At 32.0% G+C, this 17,969-nt stretch overlaps 2 protein-coding genes across 14 annotated transcripts in view; one reads left to right on the top strand and one right to left on the bottom strand.

The window, feature by feature from the left end:
- The first annotated feature begins 3,153 nt into the window (after nucleotides 1-3,153).
- LOC100651564 (PBAN-type neuropeptides) lies at nucleotides 3,154-6,423 on the top strand. Of its 6 annotated transcripts, none has more exons than XM_020863495.2 (4): nucleotides 3,154-3,413; nucleotides 3,675-5,448; nucleotides 5,894-5,947; nucleotides 6,041-6,423. In XM_020863495.2, the coding sequence occupies exons 2-4, from the start codon at nucleotides 5,064-5,066 to the stop codon at nucleotides 6,136-6,138; spliced, it is 537 nt and encodes a 178-aa protein (XP_020719154.2). In that variant the 5' UTR covers nucleotides 3,154-3,413; nucleotides 3,675-5,063; the 3' UTR covers nucleotides 6,139-6,423. The 6 variants fall into 6 exon arrangements, with proteins under 6 accessions (XP_020719154.2, XP_048262737.1, XP_020719152.2 ...); XM_048406780.1 differs by having other exon boundaries at nucleotides 3,155-3,413; nucleotides 3,675-3,861; nucleotides 4,177-5,448; nucleotides 5,894-6,423; XM_003396088.4 differs by having other exon boundaries at nucleotides 3,171-3,413; nucleotides 3,675-4,843; nucleotides 5,212-5,448; nucleotides 5,894-6,423.
- A 196-nt stretch (nucleotides 6,424-6,619) lies between these two features.
- Nucleotides 6,620-17,969, bottom strand: part of LOC100650844 (la-related protein 1B) — a 30,695-nt gene continuing 19,345 nt past the window's right edge. For 3 of the 8 annotated variants that reach the window (XM_048406773.1, XM_048406776.1, XM_048406777.1), the window contains exon 17: nucleotides 7,584-17,916. In XM_048406773.1, coding sequence (XP_048262730.1) covers nucleotides 17,416-17,916 — 501 coding nt within the window. In that variant the 3' untranslated portion in view covers nucleotides 7,584-17,415. Of the gene's footprint in view, nucleotides 7,158-7,583; nucleotides 17,917-17,969 lie in introns of those variants that run through there. The other 5 variants (XM_048406775.1, XR_007224399.1, XR_007224398.1 and 2 more) reach the window with 5 other exon arrangements.

Raw genomic sequence — 17,969 nt, 5'->3', positions numbered from 1 at the left:
TTCATATCATAAATATGTAAGTAGAACACTGATCAACAAGCGGCGACGGTGTGCATGCCTAATCAGATAAGGGTAGAAGGGGCTTTTATGCAGCATTCTCTTTCTATCCCCATATTGTATTCATTTACGCGGTAACATACGACTTGTGTACTTCTATCTTCATATCTCTATGATAATATAGCACCACTCGACGTTTATTCCAATAAATAGTCATCGATCAGTCTGTCAGTATTGAGCTTCGAGTTTATTGTCGTTCTGTAACATCTACATACTAGGTCATCGCAGAGCGCAATGAAATGAAAATATTCTAGAAACTCAATGTGTAAATAAAAATGAAAAAAGTAAAGGCAGAAGTAGATACTTTTTTGGAGAACAAAGAGGCACATGCTTTCCCGGTAGAAGGTGTTAAACACGAGGAGGTGAATCGGTACCGCTTTGTAAACTCTTCGGTTGATGAAGCGCAGAACACCTCCGTGGCCCGAATCGACGATATAAACACTCCGCAGTACCTAAGGAACTCGGTTATTCTCGGTAGCAGCAAAGAGATCGTTGCTTCCTTGTCAAAACCTTACCATGAAGCCCCTGCTGTGCTACTGAGACCATGTACGATTCGTATAGTACGAAAGGGACCTTGTATACATATGTACGGATCCGTATATATTATTCTTAGATTGCGGATATTTACTATTAAAAGAGTGTTACCTATGTGGGAATTTAATTCATCTACTAAATGTTAAACTGGTACTATAATTTTGGTTATTTTGTATATTTTTGCATATTATACAAAAATTTAATACATACATATGCACATATGTATATGTATAGTGAGGAAATGAATGACTCAGGGAAAAAGCACACGAGATGGAGAAATTATAGGAGAATTAGGGAAAGAGGAAGGTCTTCAATTCTCGCATCAATCAAAAATAAAAAGAGGTTAAGATCAACCGAGAATATTACATTGTTCTTTCAATACTATTTTTGCTATTTTGTCGGATAAAGATTGATATATATATATTATATTTTTCACATTGCATTTCATTTCCGGATATATATAAAAATTAGGACATCGATAATAAGTAAATTCTACAACCACTCTATCAATTTATTTGGATATCTACAATAGGTTTCTCATAAAAAGATTTTATCTATAAATGAAATAATGAGGTAATCATTAAAAGAATTAACTAGATGCAATCGAAATTTATTATATGAAAGATTGGAATTTTAATAATTTTTTATATGTATAACACTTCCGTTATCGATTCCTCTCAAGCTAATTCCATTGATACTCGACTGAACACGAAAACCTAACCTTCTCCTCACTTCCATTATCTTCGCCCCTCTACTTGCATTTCCCCTTCTACTTCTTACTACCACTGTTTGGTGATTTGACAAATGAAGATGTAACGAAAAGAACTAAGAAGAAAAGAAAAAGCCTTTCTTACGTGGGAATATTTTCGAAACAGCATCGCGACGGAACAATCACGCGTGGGTATATGTTTGTATAAGTGTATGTCAACGTGAACACGCGCATCAAATGTGTATACGAGGCCAAAGGAAAAAAGTATGAAGCGGACGTTTGTTTGCTTTGACAAGTATCGAAGGTCCACGTACATATATACTTACTCGCGAGAATGTCCAAGTACGGTCGACCACTTAGGCGTCTTGTGAAAAACTGCCCTTAGCATGTGTCGCGCAAACCTTCTCTACCTAATTGCTCCTTTTGAACGTTACTTTTCTTAATCATGGGGTAAAAGAATGAAAAGAAGATCGATATTTTCAAGTTCTCGATATTTTTATTAGATACATAGTAAACTTTGGTAGTTCGATTAGGGAATATATTTTCCTAATTATTTTTTTGAGATGATATTTTTTTTCACCAACAAATGAGAAAATTAAGTATAACTTGATTCTTTGAAAACCATAACTAGACTTTTGATGTTTATATCTGTAAATTATGTATAATTATGCGAAATTTAAAAGTATAAGAATGTATGTGTGGATAATATTCAAAGATGTAAAAATATCTAGAAGAGTACTTATCATAAACAAATTAGGGATATATAAATGCATAAATACATAAAAATTTGCAGTCTAATTATAACATTTAAAGCGTAAACCAAATTTCTATTTAGGTTCCATTTCTTTACTTGTATTCACAGAAATATAAATTTGTGTAAACGTTGGCGTCAGTCTAGTCATAACATTTTGGTTACATTATTTGAAAACTATTGTACCGTATGTAATTTTGTCGTAACTTATGCGTCGATAAAGTAGGAAACGGATTGATTAAAGAATCGGAATTTAAGATCCGAGTAGATTCATTGAGTATTGGAATTTATCAGACAAACATTGGAGATATTACAAAAAGGAGCAAATGAGCTACGCTATGCTAGTACGGCTACAAATCTTGGTTCAAATTGTTTACCCTTCGAAACTACTGTGCGTCATATGTAAACAATGCTGTTCTTCTCTAAGATGGATTATGTCTTCTGTCCGAGTGTTCGGATTTAGTATCTCGCAAATACCCAACGGGAATGCTTGCTGTGATATACTAGAAGCTTAATGTTTCTTACATTATCCCGTAAATATATTTATGTGTAATACATTGCACAAAATTAAAATATCTTTTCAATTTACACAAGTACCTTGTATTTTTAGACTCAAGTACCTCTTGATACCTTTTTGTAGGAAATAAAATAACACATTATTTCGTATATAGAAACATATATATAAAACGATAGTTCCGTTTAAAAAAATGCAGGCTATCTCCAAATTCGGTAAATGCATGTACTTCCAGATTAATTACATTTCATTTTCCTTGATGAAATTTTTTCCTTCTTTCTATATGTTTCAAAGTTACTAGTCTAATTACTTACGCTTATATATTCATGTACAGACGTACTAGGATATTAAAGTACCTAAATACCAAAGTACTAAAATATTTAAATAAAAAATACTAGAATGCCAAAATACCAAAATATCAAAAGTTCTTTAATTTCAAAATAACAAAATACAAGATACTTACTAAAATTTAAAAAAATATTAAAACACTATAATACTATATAAATATACGAATACAGATTCTCTCTACAAAAAAGATTCGCATAAAAGCAGTCTTCTAGTCGCATTTATATAAACTACGCTTTTACCGTAAATTAAACTGCGTGCTTCCAAGACGATCAACCGATAAATGTGTCGATAGCCAGACGCACAGTCGTGCTTTTATACGAACGATGCCCGATCTCCTCTCCTTGCTCCTCGGTCTCATTCGTCCCGAAATTGAATTGGTTAATTGACAGACTTAATCGAGAACAGATTGTCCGACTGATCGCCTGGGGTGCCAAGTTCGATCTGTTACAAGTGACAGGGAAAACGCCAAGGTACTATGCTGACATTTTCTGATCTAATAGGTAACATTTTGTCTTCCTTTTTTCTCTCTTTTTCCATCTCTTTCGATAAATGTTCTATATTTGCAAATCATTCGACGTGCATTTGTCTTAACTAATTATATAGTAGTCGTTTTCTGTTAAGATGGATTTAATTCGATTCAATTTTATTGAGATTTTATTGGAATTCAAGATTGGTCGAACGTTCGTAGTTGAACAAATGACAGTAGCGAAATTTTACAGGTTATAGGTTACCAATGCTAATATAAAAATTCTTTTACACAGAAATTACCTCGGTAAAGCACAGGAGGAAATTCAAATTAAGAGGATTTTACAGTATACTAGCCTAGATTATCCTATTGGACATGGATTTGTTAAAGGAAAAGTAAACGCATATAACCTAAAACTTGTCACTTGCCAATTTAATAGGATTATCAATTCAATCATTCTATAAGAGGTTGCAGTTATTTAGGTAATCCTATTGTATCTTATGTGTGAACTATTAACCTTCTGTATCGATTATCTAATAATTCATAATTTCTAATAAGTAACTACATACAAGTAGTGATAGATTTTTAAGGAAAGTTTCAAGAAATGTTTCTTAAGGTAGGTTTTTCTGACGGAGAAACCTATTGCTATGGACAAGAAACAAATGAAATTCTAAATAATTTAATTTCAAATAAATGAGAATTCAACAACTTATTCTCTACATACACTCATCATCCACGTAAGATTCTTTCCACTGTCCACAATTGATCCATTAAAGTTACTATCCTATTTCCTTTAGAACAGAGAGAAAAACAGAAGAAGGAAACAATAGAAAGAGAGAGAGGCATAGCTTCGGAGATTGAGTTAATCCTGTTACAAATCCCGGTAGAGTCAATGAATCTATCCGTACGAACATTTCCGCCTTGCGGTGACGACAAAGAATGAAAGTGAGGATAGGAAAAGAAAAAGAGATAAACAACGATGAGAAAGCAAAAGAAACGATATGGGGGTGGTTGCAAAGGTTCTCCCAGGACGTACCCACGATCCTCATTAAGTATGGAAGAGCGTAGATCTCGATTGAAATTGAGATGAATCGCTTCGTGGGACGTCAGGATTGGCCTCGGTTGGGGGTGGGTGTTTTTTCAGTTGAACTTTATTTCGAATGAAATCGATACTGTCAAGGAAAGGAAGAAGAAAAATAAGGTTTACTCCATGGAGGCGACAATTGGATGAAAAAGAAAAGAGAAAGGAAAAATAGAGTAGTGTAAGGTAGCTTGCACCCCTATAAAACCAGCGACTGAACACCGTATCGACATCATTCGCCGACAACGTTCCGCGATAACGACACTCAAACGAAGCGATGATCGGTTCCGTCGCGTTTTTGTCTTTCAACCGCCTTATGACCATCACAGTTTGCGTACTGCTATGTGTGGTCTATTTGGTGTCCTGCGCTTCCGGAGAATACGGTACGTTCTACCGATTGTGAATTATACAGGAAGTTTAACAACCCTCTGACGGTGTAATATAATGAAAAATTCAGGATGATTTAAAAAACAATTATTTCTTTCTCGCAAAAGTTTTTGCATTTTGATTACCAGTTACAAGAGGTACATTCTTCCAACTTTTCAACCATTTCAATTTTTTATAATTGAAACATTTTTTATAAGATGTGCAGTTTGTGATAAAATGTTTGACTCAGTCTCTCTCGTGATGCATTTTGAAGAGATATTAAGGAAGCTAGGTCAAAGACCGAGAAACTACATATACATACGTGTTATTATTTTTCCATTTTCACATGTATCGTTATTTGTACGTGTCATACTCTTTCTAATAGAAGGTAGAGATTCCTCGAGTAGCATGAGCAATGACAGAACACCGAGCAACGAGTTCGGCTCGTGCAGCGACGGCAAGTGCATCAAACGTACCTCGCAGGATATCACCAGCGGTATGTGGTTTGGCCCACGATTGGGACGACGACGCAGGGCGGACAGAAAACCGGAGATCGATTCTGACATTGAAACTCTGGCCAACGCGCTCGATGGGTCACGTTGGGCCGTCATCACGATTCCAGGTATATATTTATTATGCTTGAAATACGTTTTTTATAGTTTCATGAATTTCCCTTCGTATTTTTAGTGTATTGCATGATCGTCTTTTCCAAAAAAAAAAGATAAAAATAGTAGCTTTCTATTTTATATAATTCACGGTAATATCACATTATTATAGAATCAAATTTTTTTGCCAATTTGATAATGGAATATGTCACACTATTTTCTACAGAAGTGATGCAACTTGAATACCTAACTTAAATATTTTTTCTCTGAATAGAATATTCATGCTTTTGCAAATCTATATTTTTCTAATTTTGTTTCCAAGATTTAAACAATAACAAACAGATTAACTGTATGATTTGAAAGAATCGAAAGATGTGTATTTTTCTTTTAAGAAATGGCAAAAAACATCCATCTATATTTGATACTTCAATCATTGAGTTTTTGAATAAAATTTGTTTTCAGGATCAGATAGGCGTCAAGCAACGCAGTTCACACCCCGTTTGGGAAGAGAATCAGGTGAGGAATATTTCTCTTACGGGTTTCCAAAGGATCAAGAAGAGTTGTACGCGGAGGAACAAATTTTCCCACCTTTGTTTGCACCACGTTTAGGACGTAAAGTACCTTGGACACCAACTCCGAGGCTTGGACGTCAGTTGCACAATATAATTGATAAATCTCGACAGAACTTCGATGATGCACGCTTTTAAGACTGGTTCGACCTGCTGGATGATTAATAGCTAATGATATAGTGTAATTAAGACCATATTTAAGAAAATAAAGGACTTGTATTTATTTGTATTATAATCGAGGAATGCTCGATACTTTTCCTGTTTCATTAGTTTTTATTTTTATTCTTTCTCTTTTCTTTGTGAAATGAAGGTTGGATTTCCATGTAATTGATTAGAAGTTAGGTTAAGAGCTTTAGGTAATGGGCTAGTATACGTATTCACTTATGTTATAATAAAGGGATGTTTAGCATTGTTCTACTTTAATTCAGGAAATTCTTTTCGTTCCCGTCGGAAAAAGAACCTGACAATGTCAAGAGTCAAAAGAACGAAGATATTTATTTTATTTTTAAATCTAATTGTCGGCACAGAAATAAATCATCAGACGTTTACTCCAAAAAAAATAATCTTTCAAATATCGCAAATATACTATAATTAGGATCAAAAGAAACAAGATGCGCCGTAGCTATAAAATTTTTATTTTCATTTCGACTTTCAAATCATTAATATCCCGCCTCAAAAGATAGATACATATTTTTTAAACCTTGGTATAATTATTATTACTACGAAATACTTTTAAAAATAAGAAAATTTTTAAATATGATTATAATAATTCTTAAATTCCAATTATTTTTCTATTTGCAAATATAACAATTTCTATATTATGATAAAAGATAAACAGAGAATGAAAGACAACATATTTTCAAATTTTAAAATATCATGTAATTAAAAGGATAGAGTCGCTAAAACCGTGGTTGTTATTCCTGTCCGGTCTGATAGTAAATGGTTACTTGAGCAAGGAGAGGCAGAAGGTTAACTTGTATCTGCTGGATGTGTTTCCAAGCTTTATGGTTACGACCGCAGTCTACGTCGCCACATGGCCCACGGTAGTTCCGGTCGAGGAATTACACGCGTAGTTACGCTCCTCCCTCTGCCTCCTTCCTCTTTCTTTCACCGCAGCCAGAAATTTAACCCTATCTCGTTGTACTCATAGTTCCTCTCTGTGAAAAAATTGAAACGATCTTATTTTGGTTATCTCCTTTCTTCCTGCTTCAATTTAAGAAATAGTTCAATGGAAAAACTTGTCCTGTTCGTTGATAGATATTAATGCTCCGAATAATTTTTAGGTTATTTCGACCTGAGAAAAATAGCAAAATTGAAAATTCATTCTTGTAATTTTATAAAAACCAGGATACGAATTTTATGTCATCCTTTAAAACTTCTTAACACTATTGAAAATACTTTCTTAGTAATCTGAGAAAAGTTATTATTGTAAAATAAAATGTCCACTACACCGAAAAAACAAAGTATTCAAAATAATAAACTTATCGTCTTCATTATCTGTGAAATTTATCTTAACCTAAAAAGATTCTAAACTATATGAGATACGCATTAATGACATCATGGGGTGAAGAAAAAATACAATATTGTTTGCAATTCGGTTTTTTGTCCTTTTTTTATTATTATTATTATTATTATTTACTGCACTCATAAATGTTACAATCTTTCTACGCATACAAGATTCACAAATCGTTCACACGACAGCTCGTTTCATCACGTATAACACCCTTACTTAAATATCTCTAGGCGTATTACAACTACAATATGTAAATTATATATTTGTATATATATAATATATGTCTGTATTTTTTTTTCATTTTACTTTCCCTATCTTCCTCTCATTCGTACACACCCATACAATCTTCTATCATACACATATTACGTGAACGGACACGCGTTTGTCTCGTTTTTTCTATTCTTTATAATAATAATAATAATATTCGCACGCTACGAATGTATGTTATATTTACATGATCAACAGTTTTCGTTTTGACAGGATCTCAAATTGGTAATGTTATGCAAGATCATCGTCACAGATCGGATTGTAAGAAAACGTAATGTACGCCATATGTATGCATCAGTATGGTTAATAAATCTGTAAAAATAAATCGATTATTTTCGAGAGGCCGCCAAACGGAAAGTACAATCGATATTTTCAATCGATTTACGATTCTATTTTATAAGCTTTCCCTTTTCTAGTTTCTCACATTTCTGCACGTTCTCCAAGTTAACTCATCGTTACGAGTAAATACCATCAATCTTTTTCTAATTAAATATTCTGTTTTCTTTCTTTTAATAATTCACTTTCACCCTTTTATTTAGAGTATAATAGTAGATTACCATAGTTATAGTCTTCGAAGGAATCTATCAGTTCGTTTCTATGCATGTTTCTTACAAAATTCGAATAAAATTCTTGATCAATGTACTCTTTTAATCTAGGGTATTATTTTCCTCTATTGCTTTCAGTCGATTCTAATTATTGTTACTTTATATCTATTTTTCGTGTCATCTAATCATATATGGTAGTGTAAAAATTGTTAAAATGTTTTACCTAGTTTTTTCCCTTTCATTTTAAAAAGATAATCGTTGATCGGAAGCTTATGGCGTAATAATAATCGATCGATAATTAAAGTTAGTAACACGAGGGTTAAAATGCTGACATACTCTTTTTCCCAATTCATTACACTCATATTTATTCTGTTTCTTTAATATCTATTTAGATATTCTGAATGTATGATTCTTAAGTCACTTTGCTTCGTACTTTAATTTCCATTAATTCCTTACGAAATGATCCATAGGTTATTGCATAGCAAATTCTCTAGGAAATAGTTTATCGATTATCGCACGATCAACATTCTATCGATTGAATGATTTATCGATTATAAATAATTAACCCCTTAGGGAATGATTTACAGTTTATCGAATAATCAATCCATTCTCAAACGATTTATCGATCATCGGACAATTAATGATTTATCAATTGTCAGTATTCTCCTTCTTATCGTTTTCACACCGTTCCAAAGAAATATCATAAGAAAAATGACAAGAGTTATTGAGCGAAAATGATGGCCGAATTAATTACAATATACAAAATTAGAATCGATCAGAATCACAAATTGGATTTTGGATATAAATTAGATTCAAAGAAAAGTATTCCGTTCGAAAAGATTTTCAAGTGGCTCTATCCACTTGAAAAGATGTAACAACAGAAGGAAGATTTAATCGAGAAAAATCGATCTCTCACTAGTTTAAAATTCAGAACGGAATTTTTTCTCCGCACGTTTCATGAAACTTCGTTCGATCGTTCCAAAAACCATTTACAATAACTGTAAATATATATCGTCGATATACCAAAGATTAATTTTCACGATCAATCCTAGAGAAAAATCCGAAGAAAAGAAATTTTAGTCTTCTAACCCTAAATATATAATTATACGTAAATATAATATACTAACACAATCTTTTTTTTGTTTTAATAACTTTTTTCTTCAATCCATTACAGCTAAACAAATGAAATGGACATACTTAAAAGAAAAGATGAGTATAAATATACTATACATAGATAAATAAATACAAGAATTAATTAAGAGATCAAGATACAAGAAGAAAAGGAAAGAAAGTGAAACAAAGCAAGGATTAATTTTCCCATAAAAAAAAGATACGTTTCAGAAAGCAGTTTTCCTTCTTTTCAACCCTCACTCGTCCTTATCTTTTCTAAATTATGTATCCTGTGTATAACTGTGTAATTTACATATATATATATAGAATATATATGCACGCACATAAGTAACAATATAAGAATTTGCAATGTAGTGCATTTTCTTCGGCCGTTTACAACAGGACATCCGTCTACCGACGTGACTCCAAGGATTTCTGGTAAAAATTATATACAATATTCTACATGATCGTCGTTCGTTCAAAGAAAGGTAGCTTTCTTCCAGATACTCATTGAAAAACTAATTGTACTGACTCATTTTCGTTAACAGTAGAATTCACTCAGTTTCGTTGTATTAAACTTCTTAGAAATGAATCGCAGATAAAGTTTCAATACAGTTAAGTTCAATCTTCTGTTAATGATCTGGACCTAAACTTTGTATTTATAACAGAAAATAGTCGATGTGGTGTTTTATTGATAGAATCGATATAGCCGATTACTTTTTCAGAAACAAACAAAATTTAAATAATGAGCAGTTCATAAAATAGGCTCTGAAAGATCAAATAAAATCATTGCTATTAGTTGGTAAAAGTGAAATGTTAATAGAAAAGCATCCTTCGTATGTTATAGCCACTGGAACGTGATCACTTCAAAGGTAAAGAAAGATAAATTTCCAAATTTCGCAACAATGTCATAATAAATTACGTCCAGTCATCGTGCAAATGCATACTTAATATTAAACGTGCTTAAATATTAAAACGACAAAGCAATAACGAAAAAGGTGTCCACGATATGTATATATATATATATATATATATATATATATATACATGTACAAGATTAATTGATAAACCAATTACGACAAAGGAGAATGAAGTTGAAAAAGAACGACGATCGAATCCTAGCGACAGCTATCGTTACTCCTAATCTAAATTCGATTAAGCCTACAGTCATATCTTTTTTTTTTTTATTATAGCGATACGCTCTTTTTTAGTTTAAATTGAATCACTCGCTTAGAAACTAGTTTTAATTTAATCCTACGCCGTTGTATACGAAATGGCAAAATAGACTACGAACACGTTCTATGTACATAAGATATTCGCTATTTAATTATGAAGTTCTCTTCGTTCGTCTATAGCTTAGTTCCTGGCACCATATTTTTCTTTCTAGTATTCGTTTTCGCGTTTATTCTCTTTGCCTCTGTTGCTTTGTGCTAATCGATCTTCGTCCGTTCGAAATTTCTGTATGTAACACCATTTACTTTATTTTTGTTTCCTTTCGTTTCCATCGTACTTTCTTTTCTTACTGTTAGTACCTTTATAAGTTGATCGTTTTATCGATTTTATTTTATATGTTTCATTATGACCTATTAATAAATTACTTTTTAAAAAATTGTCAGTTTTATTAATACAAGTATTTCGAATTTTGTAATCTTATATAGGGGCAATGAAAATGTTTATAAAATGGCAAGGAGCTGCGAGCGAAAAACCTTGAGATAAGCTATTGAGCTTTGGAATATTTAGTTTCATGAAAAAAGTATCGCTTCGTTTTCTGTAACGAAAACATAGATTAGACAAAGGAGTATCGAATTACTTGAAGATAAAGAAACTTCCAACGCGTGCCTTAATTTGTATATGTTTTAAGTACAAATTACAGAAAATCAAGTCAAAATGTGTATATTGAGTGAGTTACAAAATATTGACTCACGAAACATTTTGAAGAAGAAAAAAAGAGCAGGAATACAGATCAAGTGACATAGAATCATAGAAAGCGGCTGGTTAAAAATTGAATTTCTATTTCCATTGTACATAATTCTTAAATTGCTTCTAATATAAAAGTAGCTTCATATCCGTGATGTACCTTATATGATAGTGACATGTGATTTAAAATAAATAACAAAAATTTCTTAATTATTCGAGATTGTAAAAAAAAAGACTGAATGATCGATATTGCAAACGTATGTGTAAATATAAAAAATTCTATGTTGACACGTGATGTACAATTTAAGAGGTTGTTAGGTTTCAACCGATTTATTTCTAAGAATGTTTCTCAAGAAAACTATTAACAATAGTTCGATTATGTAAAAATAATGGTATCTCTTAAATGCAACGTAAAAAATATTTATACGATTGACCTAAAACTACGTAGGGACATATATATATATATATATATATATAAGACATACAATTATCTGTAACACATTTCCTCAAAACATTACTAAAAAATACCTAAATTTTTACTCGTCAAATCATGCAACACTGTTACAAAGAATAATGCAACATCTTCGACTTGAGCACGTGTCAAATGCTCATTGCAAGCACAAAAGTCATTCGAACGGACGTAGGAACTCTAGAATGATCACCCGAAGACAAGTATCGTCCTTTCTTTGTAATCAGTATGAGGTCAAGTTTTTTAAGAATCGACAGGCAATTAATCATAACTTGTACAATTCTATAAAAATTTCCTAACTATAATTCAGTTAAAGAGCCAACAAATATTCGATTAAATATACTGCCAACTAAATAGCTGATCTGAAGCTCACTGACTTGATGAGAAAATCATAAATAATTGAAAAACAAATTGTAACATAGCAGTTGGTAAGGTTCAGCTTTCAGTTGAAATTCAGATCTGGCAAAGATACAAAAGGAAGACGATGAGAGGAAGAAACAGAAAGAACATAGAGAACATAGGGAGCATTAACCCTATTTCACACTTTACATTAGTTTAATATTATTGTTTGAAAGATTGTACCAACAGTCTTGATAAAAATAACCTGCTCCGTATAAATGTTTTTCAGCGTAGATGAAAAATCACGCCTATAATTTATAACGTTTCAAATAATTTACAAGTGAATTTATAAACGGTCCTTGAGTCTAAAATGGACTTTTAAAAAATATACGCCTGTTATATTTACTTAAATGAGCTTTCTCAATAGGTAAAATTTTCAGATTTTAAACAATTGAAACAACTTCCATGGAACGTTTGACTTGACACAAAGCAACACTGATGAAACTTATGAACACATGTAAAAATCACCAATTTTCAAAAATCTATTGCCTCTACGAGAACAAAGTCAAAAAAGCAAATATACTTTCTTTTCTTTTTAAAAGAATTACTTTACGAAGAATAATCGTCGATTCGTTCTACTATAAAACATCTTATACACTTTGTGTGTAAATGATCTCTCCCTACTTTTCTTAAGCTTCCGATAATTAGAGAGAAAATTTCACATGATGAATCAAAAATTGAATTAATTCCTTAGTTCATGCATTCAAACTCGACAGATGAAATTTCCTCGGCGGCTTCCGGCTAAAGTAAACTCGGATGAAGTTCGATGTAACCCATTAACTTCAGGCACAAACAGATTTCTTTTAAGGCCACTGAAAAAAAGAAAGAAATTTCGTAGGATATTCCGCCACTTTGGACAGCCCGATATCGTGTCTCTAATTAAATTCTTGCTAACTACTTGGACATTTCGAGTTCTTTTTTATGCACTTATATAACAATTTGTCTGGTTATTAGTAAACATTGTTTGTCATACGAACAACATATACAGTCGTGTGTCGTTAACTGGTCATAAGTTGGATTTTATTTGGCCAGTTATCGAGGGAGGTATATTTCTAGGAAAACCCGAGTATCTCTTTTTTCCACTAAATGTTAGTATAGATAGTGTTTATTCAGCCAGAGTTAATCTGTGAATGGTAGAGATTTGGTATTGATATATTCGTGAATGTGGCAATAACGAATTTTTAATTTCAATCAATAACGAAGATTCGCGTATCCTATATCCTAAATCTTTATGATTGTGTGAGATTTTATGAACTTTGCAATGCACTTTTGTTTGAGAAATCGACGTAAGTCAATTTTTACTCTTAAGAGTAGAGAAGAAATATATTTATATACGTAACAACTCTGGTTATTCCAATTTTAAGCGGATGCTATTGTATTCTGTTTAAAACCCTAACTAAACTTCTTTAATGTACAATGTTCCTTAGATCAGTGTAACATTTTTATCCTTGCTTCATCCCCACTACGTTTTCCTGATACGAAACTCTGTCTTGTTCACTCTACACCAAAAAAAAAAAAAAAAAAAACGTTACATTAATCCAGACAACACTGCACAAAAGTAAAGCCGTATAAAGCCAGTATGTATAAAAAATAAAAGACAAAGAGAAAAAAAGGAAAATGCGAAACATAAAAAAATATAAAACACTTGGCAACTGTTCGAGAATAAGCCTTGTTATCTTTTGTGGAATTTCCATGAATATATAGGAACGTTAGAAAGAAGAAATCTTCTTGAAATAGTCTTCAAGGATGAAAAAATGCTCCAACTTGAAAATTAGTACATACTGACATTTGTTTCATGACAGATGAATTTGTGAAGTATAGGCGCTGTGAACGAAGATGATTCGATTTCATATGTGAGACACGAGTAATACAGAGGAATGTTCAACAGGAAATGTTACACTTTTGTTACAAAAGATTCAAGCAATCGTTCTGTGATGCAGTTTCTCTTCAGTTATCACAATTTTACAAGTATGAAATTGTACGATACAAGTGCGATATGTAAAATAAGAAGAAAGAAAAAGATCTCTTCCTCTGTAACTACAATCATTATTTTTGTGAAAACATTCACGATGCATTGGCTGATGTCAGTGTGTGACTAGTATATTAAAAGATGAGAACAGATTTGCAATGTCTCCAGGCACTTGTATGCAAGTTTAATTAATGTCGACTTCTCAACTCTTTCGCTAGTAAATGACAATACATAAAGCGCGTCGACGGAAAATTGAAACGTTGTGTATGAGAATGAACCAGCCATTCGTATTGTGTATACATACATGTTTTTACTCGTGCATTAAATTTTCAATTTGCGTTTGTTCTCCTGAATAACATTGATCTGAATCAATTGATGTTTTGTTATAATAACGTTGTAATTTGTTTCACTAGAACGCCAAATTTGAAGAATAATTTTACTTAACCTCAAAACTTCATCTAGTCCAACTAATGTGTTTCTACATCATCACTGAACTATAATTTCTACGTATCCTAATTTTTTAGCGTGTAATATTGCATACAGTATACAAGTTGGCGTTAAATGTATATACAAAATATTTCAAAATAAGATAATAATAGTGAATTAAAGGTTATTCAGTATGTAAAAATAAATCAATGAGACTTATTGAATAGACAAGAAGTAAAATCTGTTCGCTTCCGTTTTTCTTTTTTAAAAAATCGAATTTGAAAATTCAATACGTACACATGCACTCAGCTAACCTCAAATTAAACCCCATATAGCTAACGGCCGTTATTTCAAATTTGTTTTTCTTGTAAACGAGGCTTCAAAGACAACAATTTTATTCTATAAATTTTATTTATTTCAGCATGTAAACTTCTGCCTGGTTGTATAATCCTTATTCAATCGAAAATTAGTTAAGTACATGTGCGCTTGACGGACTTTTCAACTTGATTTTTTTAAAAATAAGGCTTCTTGCAAAGTATCTATTATTCTAATACATTTTTGTAATTTGAGAAAACAATGTGTACGTTTTTTTTTATTTACGTTTTTCAAAAATGTTGCGTTTATACGAATCTTTTATACATTAGTTCTGTTTAGTTTGTAATAGGTTAATCAGGTTAACAAGAAAGAAAACTCCTTCATGTGTCTGAGATAACTGATCAGATGAAAATCTTCGCAGAATTAAAGAACCAATTAATGACTGTATCAATTCTGCGTTACACGGATGAGTAATTCTACATCAGAGTAATCATACATTTCTACAAATAGATAGTTATTGGTCAGTAACTATGAAAGATTGATTGTTCATTAGGAATGCAAAGGGGTTCAAAACAGTTAAATGGCAATAGAATCATAGTTTCATTCCTATAAATAGTAAAAAGACAACATACACAATATAACAAACACCTGAGTATGAATCTTCTAATTATTACGTTATTTTCAATTTCTAATTTTATATAAAAATATTAGAGGTATTAGAAATTGAACTTTAGAACAAGTATAACTGAAATTTATTTAAAAACAAAATTTAATCTGGAATTTTATATTATTAGCCCAAAAATTATAAGAAGAGTAGCAACATAACTGAATCTTAATTACTGATAATGAAAGATAAAATAATTTCTATTTAGAATTGATATTATCAATGATATTAATGTTTATCATCATTGTCTATGATACTACTGTTGCCACTACACTTTCTCTTTTTTATAGTATTAAACTTTCCACATAACATTATCAAATATTAACAGATTTAAATGCATATTTGTAAAGAAACGACTTTATAAGCTTCTATATATAAAATATTTCATTGTGCAGCGGCTACGAATTGTTCCATGTGTCAATATGGCATTTACTATGATTTTACACAACCTCAATTTTCTCTTTGCTGTTTGATCCAATAGTTGGTTCAATTCATTAGGAATTAAAATTGTTTAAGAGTTTAGTCAGCGTCACTAGATGGCTAATAACGTACTACGTTTTGCTAAAAAAGAATTTATCTAAATGAATCTTCGGAACTTTTCCATTCGTAATTAATTTAGTATCTTGCGCAAATTACACAACATTCACGGTAAGATAATTCTCTATCTAAAATGATAAATAATAGAGTACAGATGTATGTGATGTTTTACAAAATTTAAAAAAACTGAAATATATATAGACCATAAAAATTGTACACGTTTTGCAACCAATTTATAATATCTTCCAATTGCTACCGACACGATTCAAATTTTGAATAAATCTTGATGACGAAACGATATACACTTCATTATCTTTTCAAAGAGATGACTTTCATGTAACGATATTAAAAGTAACTTATAACAAGATATGGCATATTCGCCAATTGTATATATAAATTTAGAATCTAGTTGATTTCTTCATATCAATAAAGTATGAAGAAACATGTCTAAATTTGAGAATTGTTAAAAAATTTATACTGGTAATTACTGAAATATTTATACTGTGCGATCATCCATTAAACTGGAGTTTCAATTTTCTGTTTTTTCGTATCATACAGTTCGATCTTTCAATCATTTCCTTCCATGAATGCGAAAGCAATGATCGTTCGATGATAGAACAAAGGAAAATATTTTCTCAATTGCAACTTTTGCGAAGAACTATAGTAATGCCGTAATAAATCTATACATTGTACACGTAAGAGACCAGTGAACCCAATTTCTTCAAATGAAAAAATTCGCTCGGATAAATGTCTTAAACGAACACGAATTTATCGGCAATACGAAATGTATGTACATGCTACCGTGCCTGGATTCTTCATGTGTTCGTTCATTCCGTGGACAGTTCTCTTTTTTCCTGCTAGGATTTGTAGCGAAAGTATCCTAGCGGATGAACCGAACAGAGTTTTGTTTAATATAAGCAAAAATAGCCGAATATATATATTCGTAAATACAACCTTAATGAACTACCTTAAAAATAGCTCGCTGAACTTCTCTCACGAACGAAGATGTCTTTAACCTTCACTTACAATGTGTTTCATTATTCTTCTCTAACAATCACCAACGCTAGAGAGATACACTTTCATAGATTCATCGTTTTGTACACAGAGTCTTGTGCTCATTTTTTTTAAATGATTCTAACACACTGTATAACTTTTCTATTACTTTTTCAAACGAGATTTTTTCTTTTCTTAAAGTATTATCCCTATCCCAGGAACAATGCACTTATCCAATTTAGCAAATCGAGTAAGTGCTTATGCACTTACCCATCAATTTTCAAGCTGATCTCATTTTTGAGAAATCGACGTGCTATCCGTCTTGATTGTGACCGACTTCGTCTGCTCGGCCTTAGAGATCGCCAGTAAACGATCCCTTATGACGTTTTGAGGCTTGCCACTCACTTCTTGAGGCTTCGTACACGAGCTGGAATTTTGCTTGCTTCGTGATTGCTGTTGTTTATTTAAATCTCGTTGAATATTCGAGGAAGAGGAACCAGCGTCGTTCCGTCTTCTAGGATGGCCTAATCGTCCAGATCCAAACGAACCGGCTCTGTTGCGAAACTGCGGAAGATTCACTGAGTCCACACGAGACTTTTGCGCGACGGAATTGTTTTCAGAACTTGAAGTTGGCAACGTTACGGTACTGGAACCACCAGATAGTCGACGAACTCTGTTGGTAGGTGAAGCATCACCGTCACCTGCACTTTCGGACACACTTCTGTTTCGTCTCTTCGCGGCCTGAGATCGTGAGTTTGCAGCAAATGCTTGCAGCATTTCATTTATTTGAGGCTGTAATATTATTGAGAACATTAACATAATTAGGAATGTTATTTAATGAAATG

Source organism: Bombus terrestris, chromosome 6 (genome assembly GCF_910591885.1).
Source record: "Bombus terrestris chromosome 6, iyBomTerr1.2, whole genome shotgun sequence".
NCBI classification, from domain to species: Eukaryota; Metazoa; Arthropoda; class Insecta; order Hymenoptera; family Apidae; genus Bombus; species Bombus terrestris.
This window is presented reverse-complemented; position numbering and strand designations above follow the sequence as displayed.

What these genes read in the sequence shown, in the direction of transcription:
- LOC100651564 (XM_020863493.2), top strand. Translation starts at nt 5,064, where the DNA reads ATGTTTGACTCAGTCTCTCTCGTGATGCATTTTGAAGAGATATTAAGG. An exon ending in GGCCGTCATCACGATTCCAG is followed by an intron (nt 5,449 to 5,893) that starts GTATATATTTAT and finishes ATTTGTTTTCAG; the next exon opens with GATCAGATAGGCGTCAAGCA.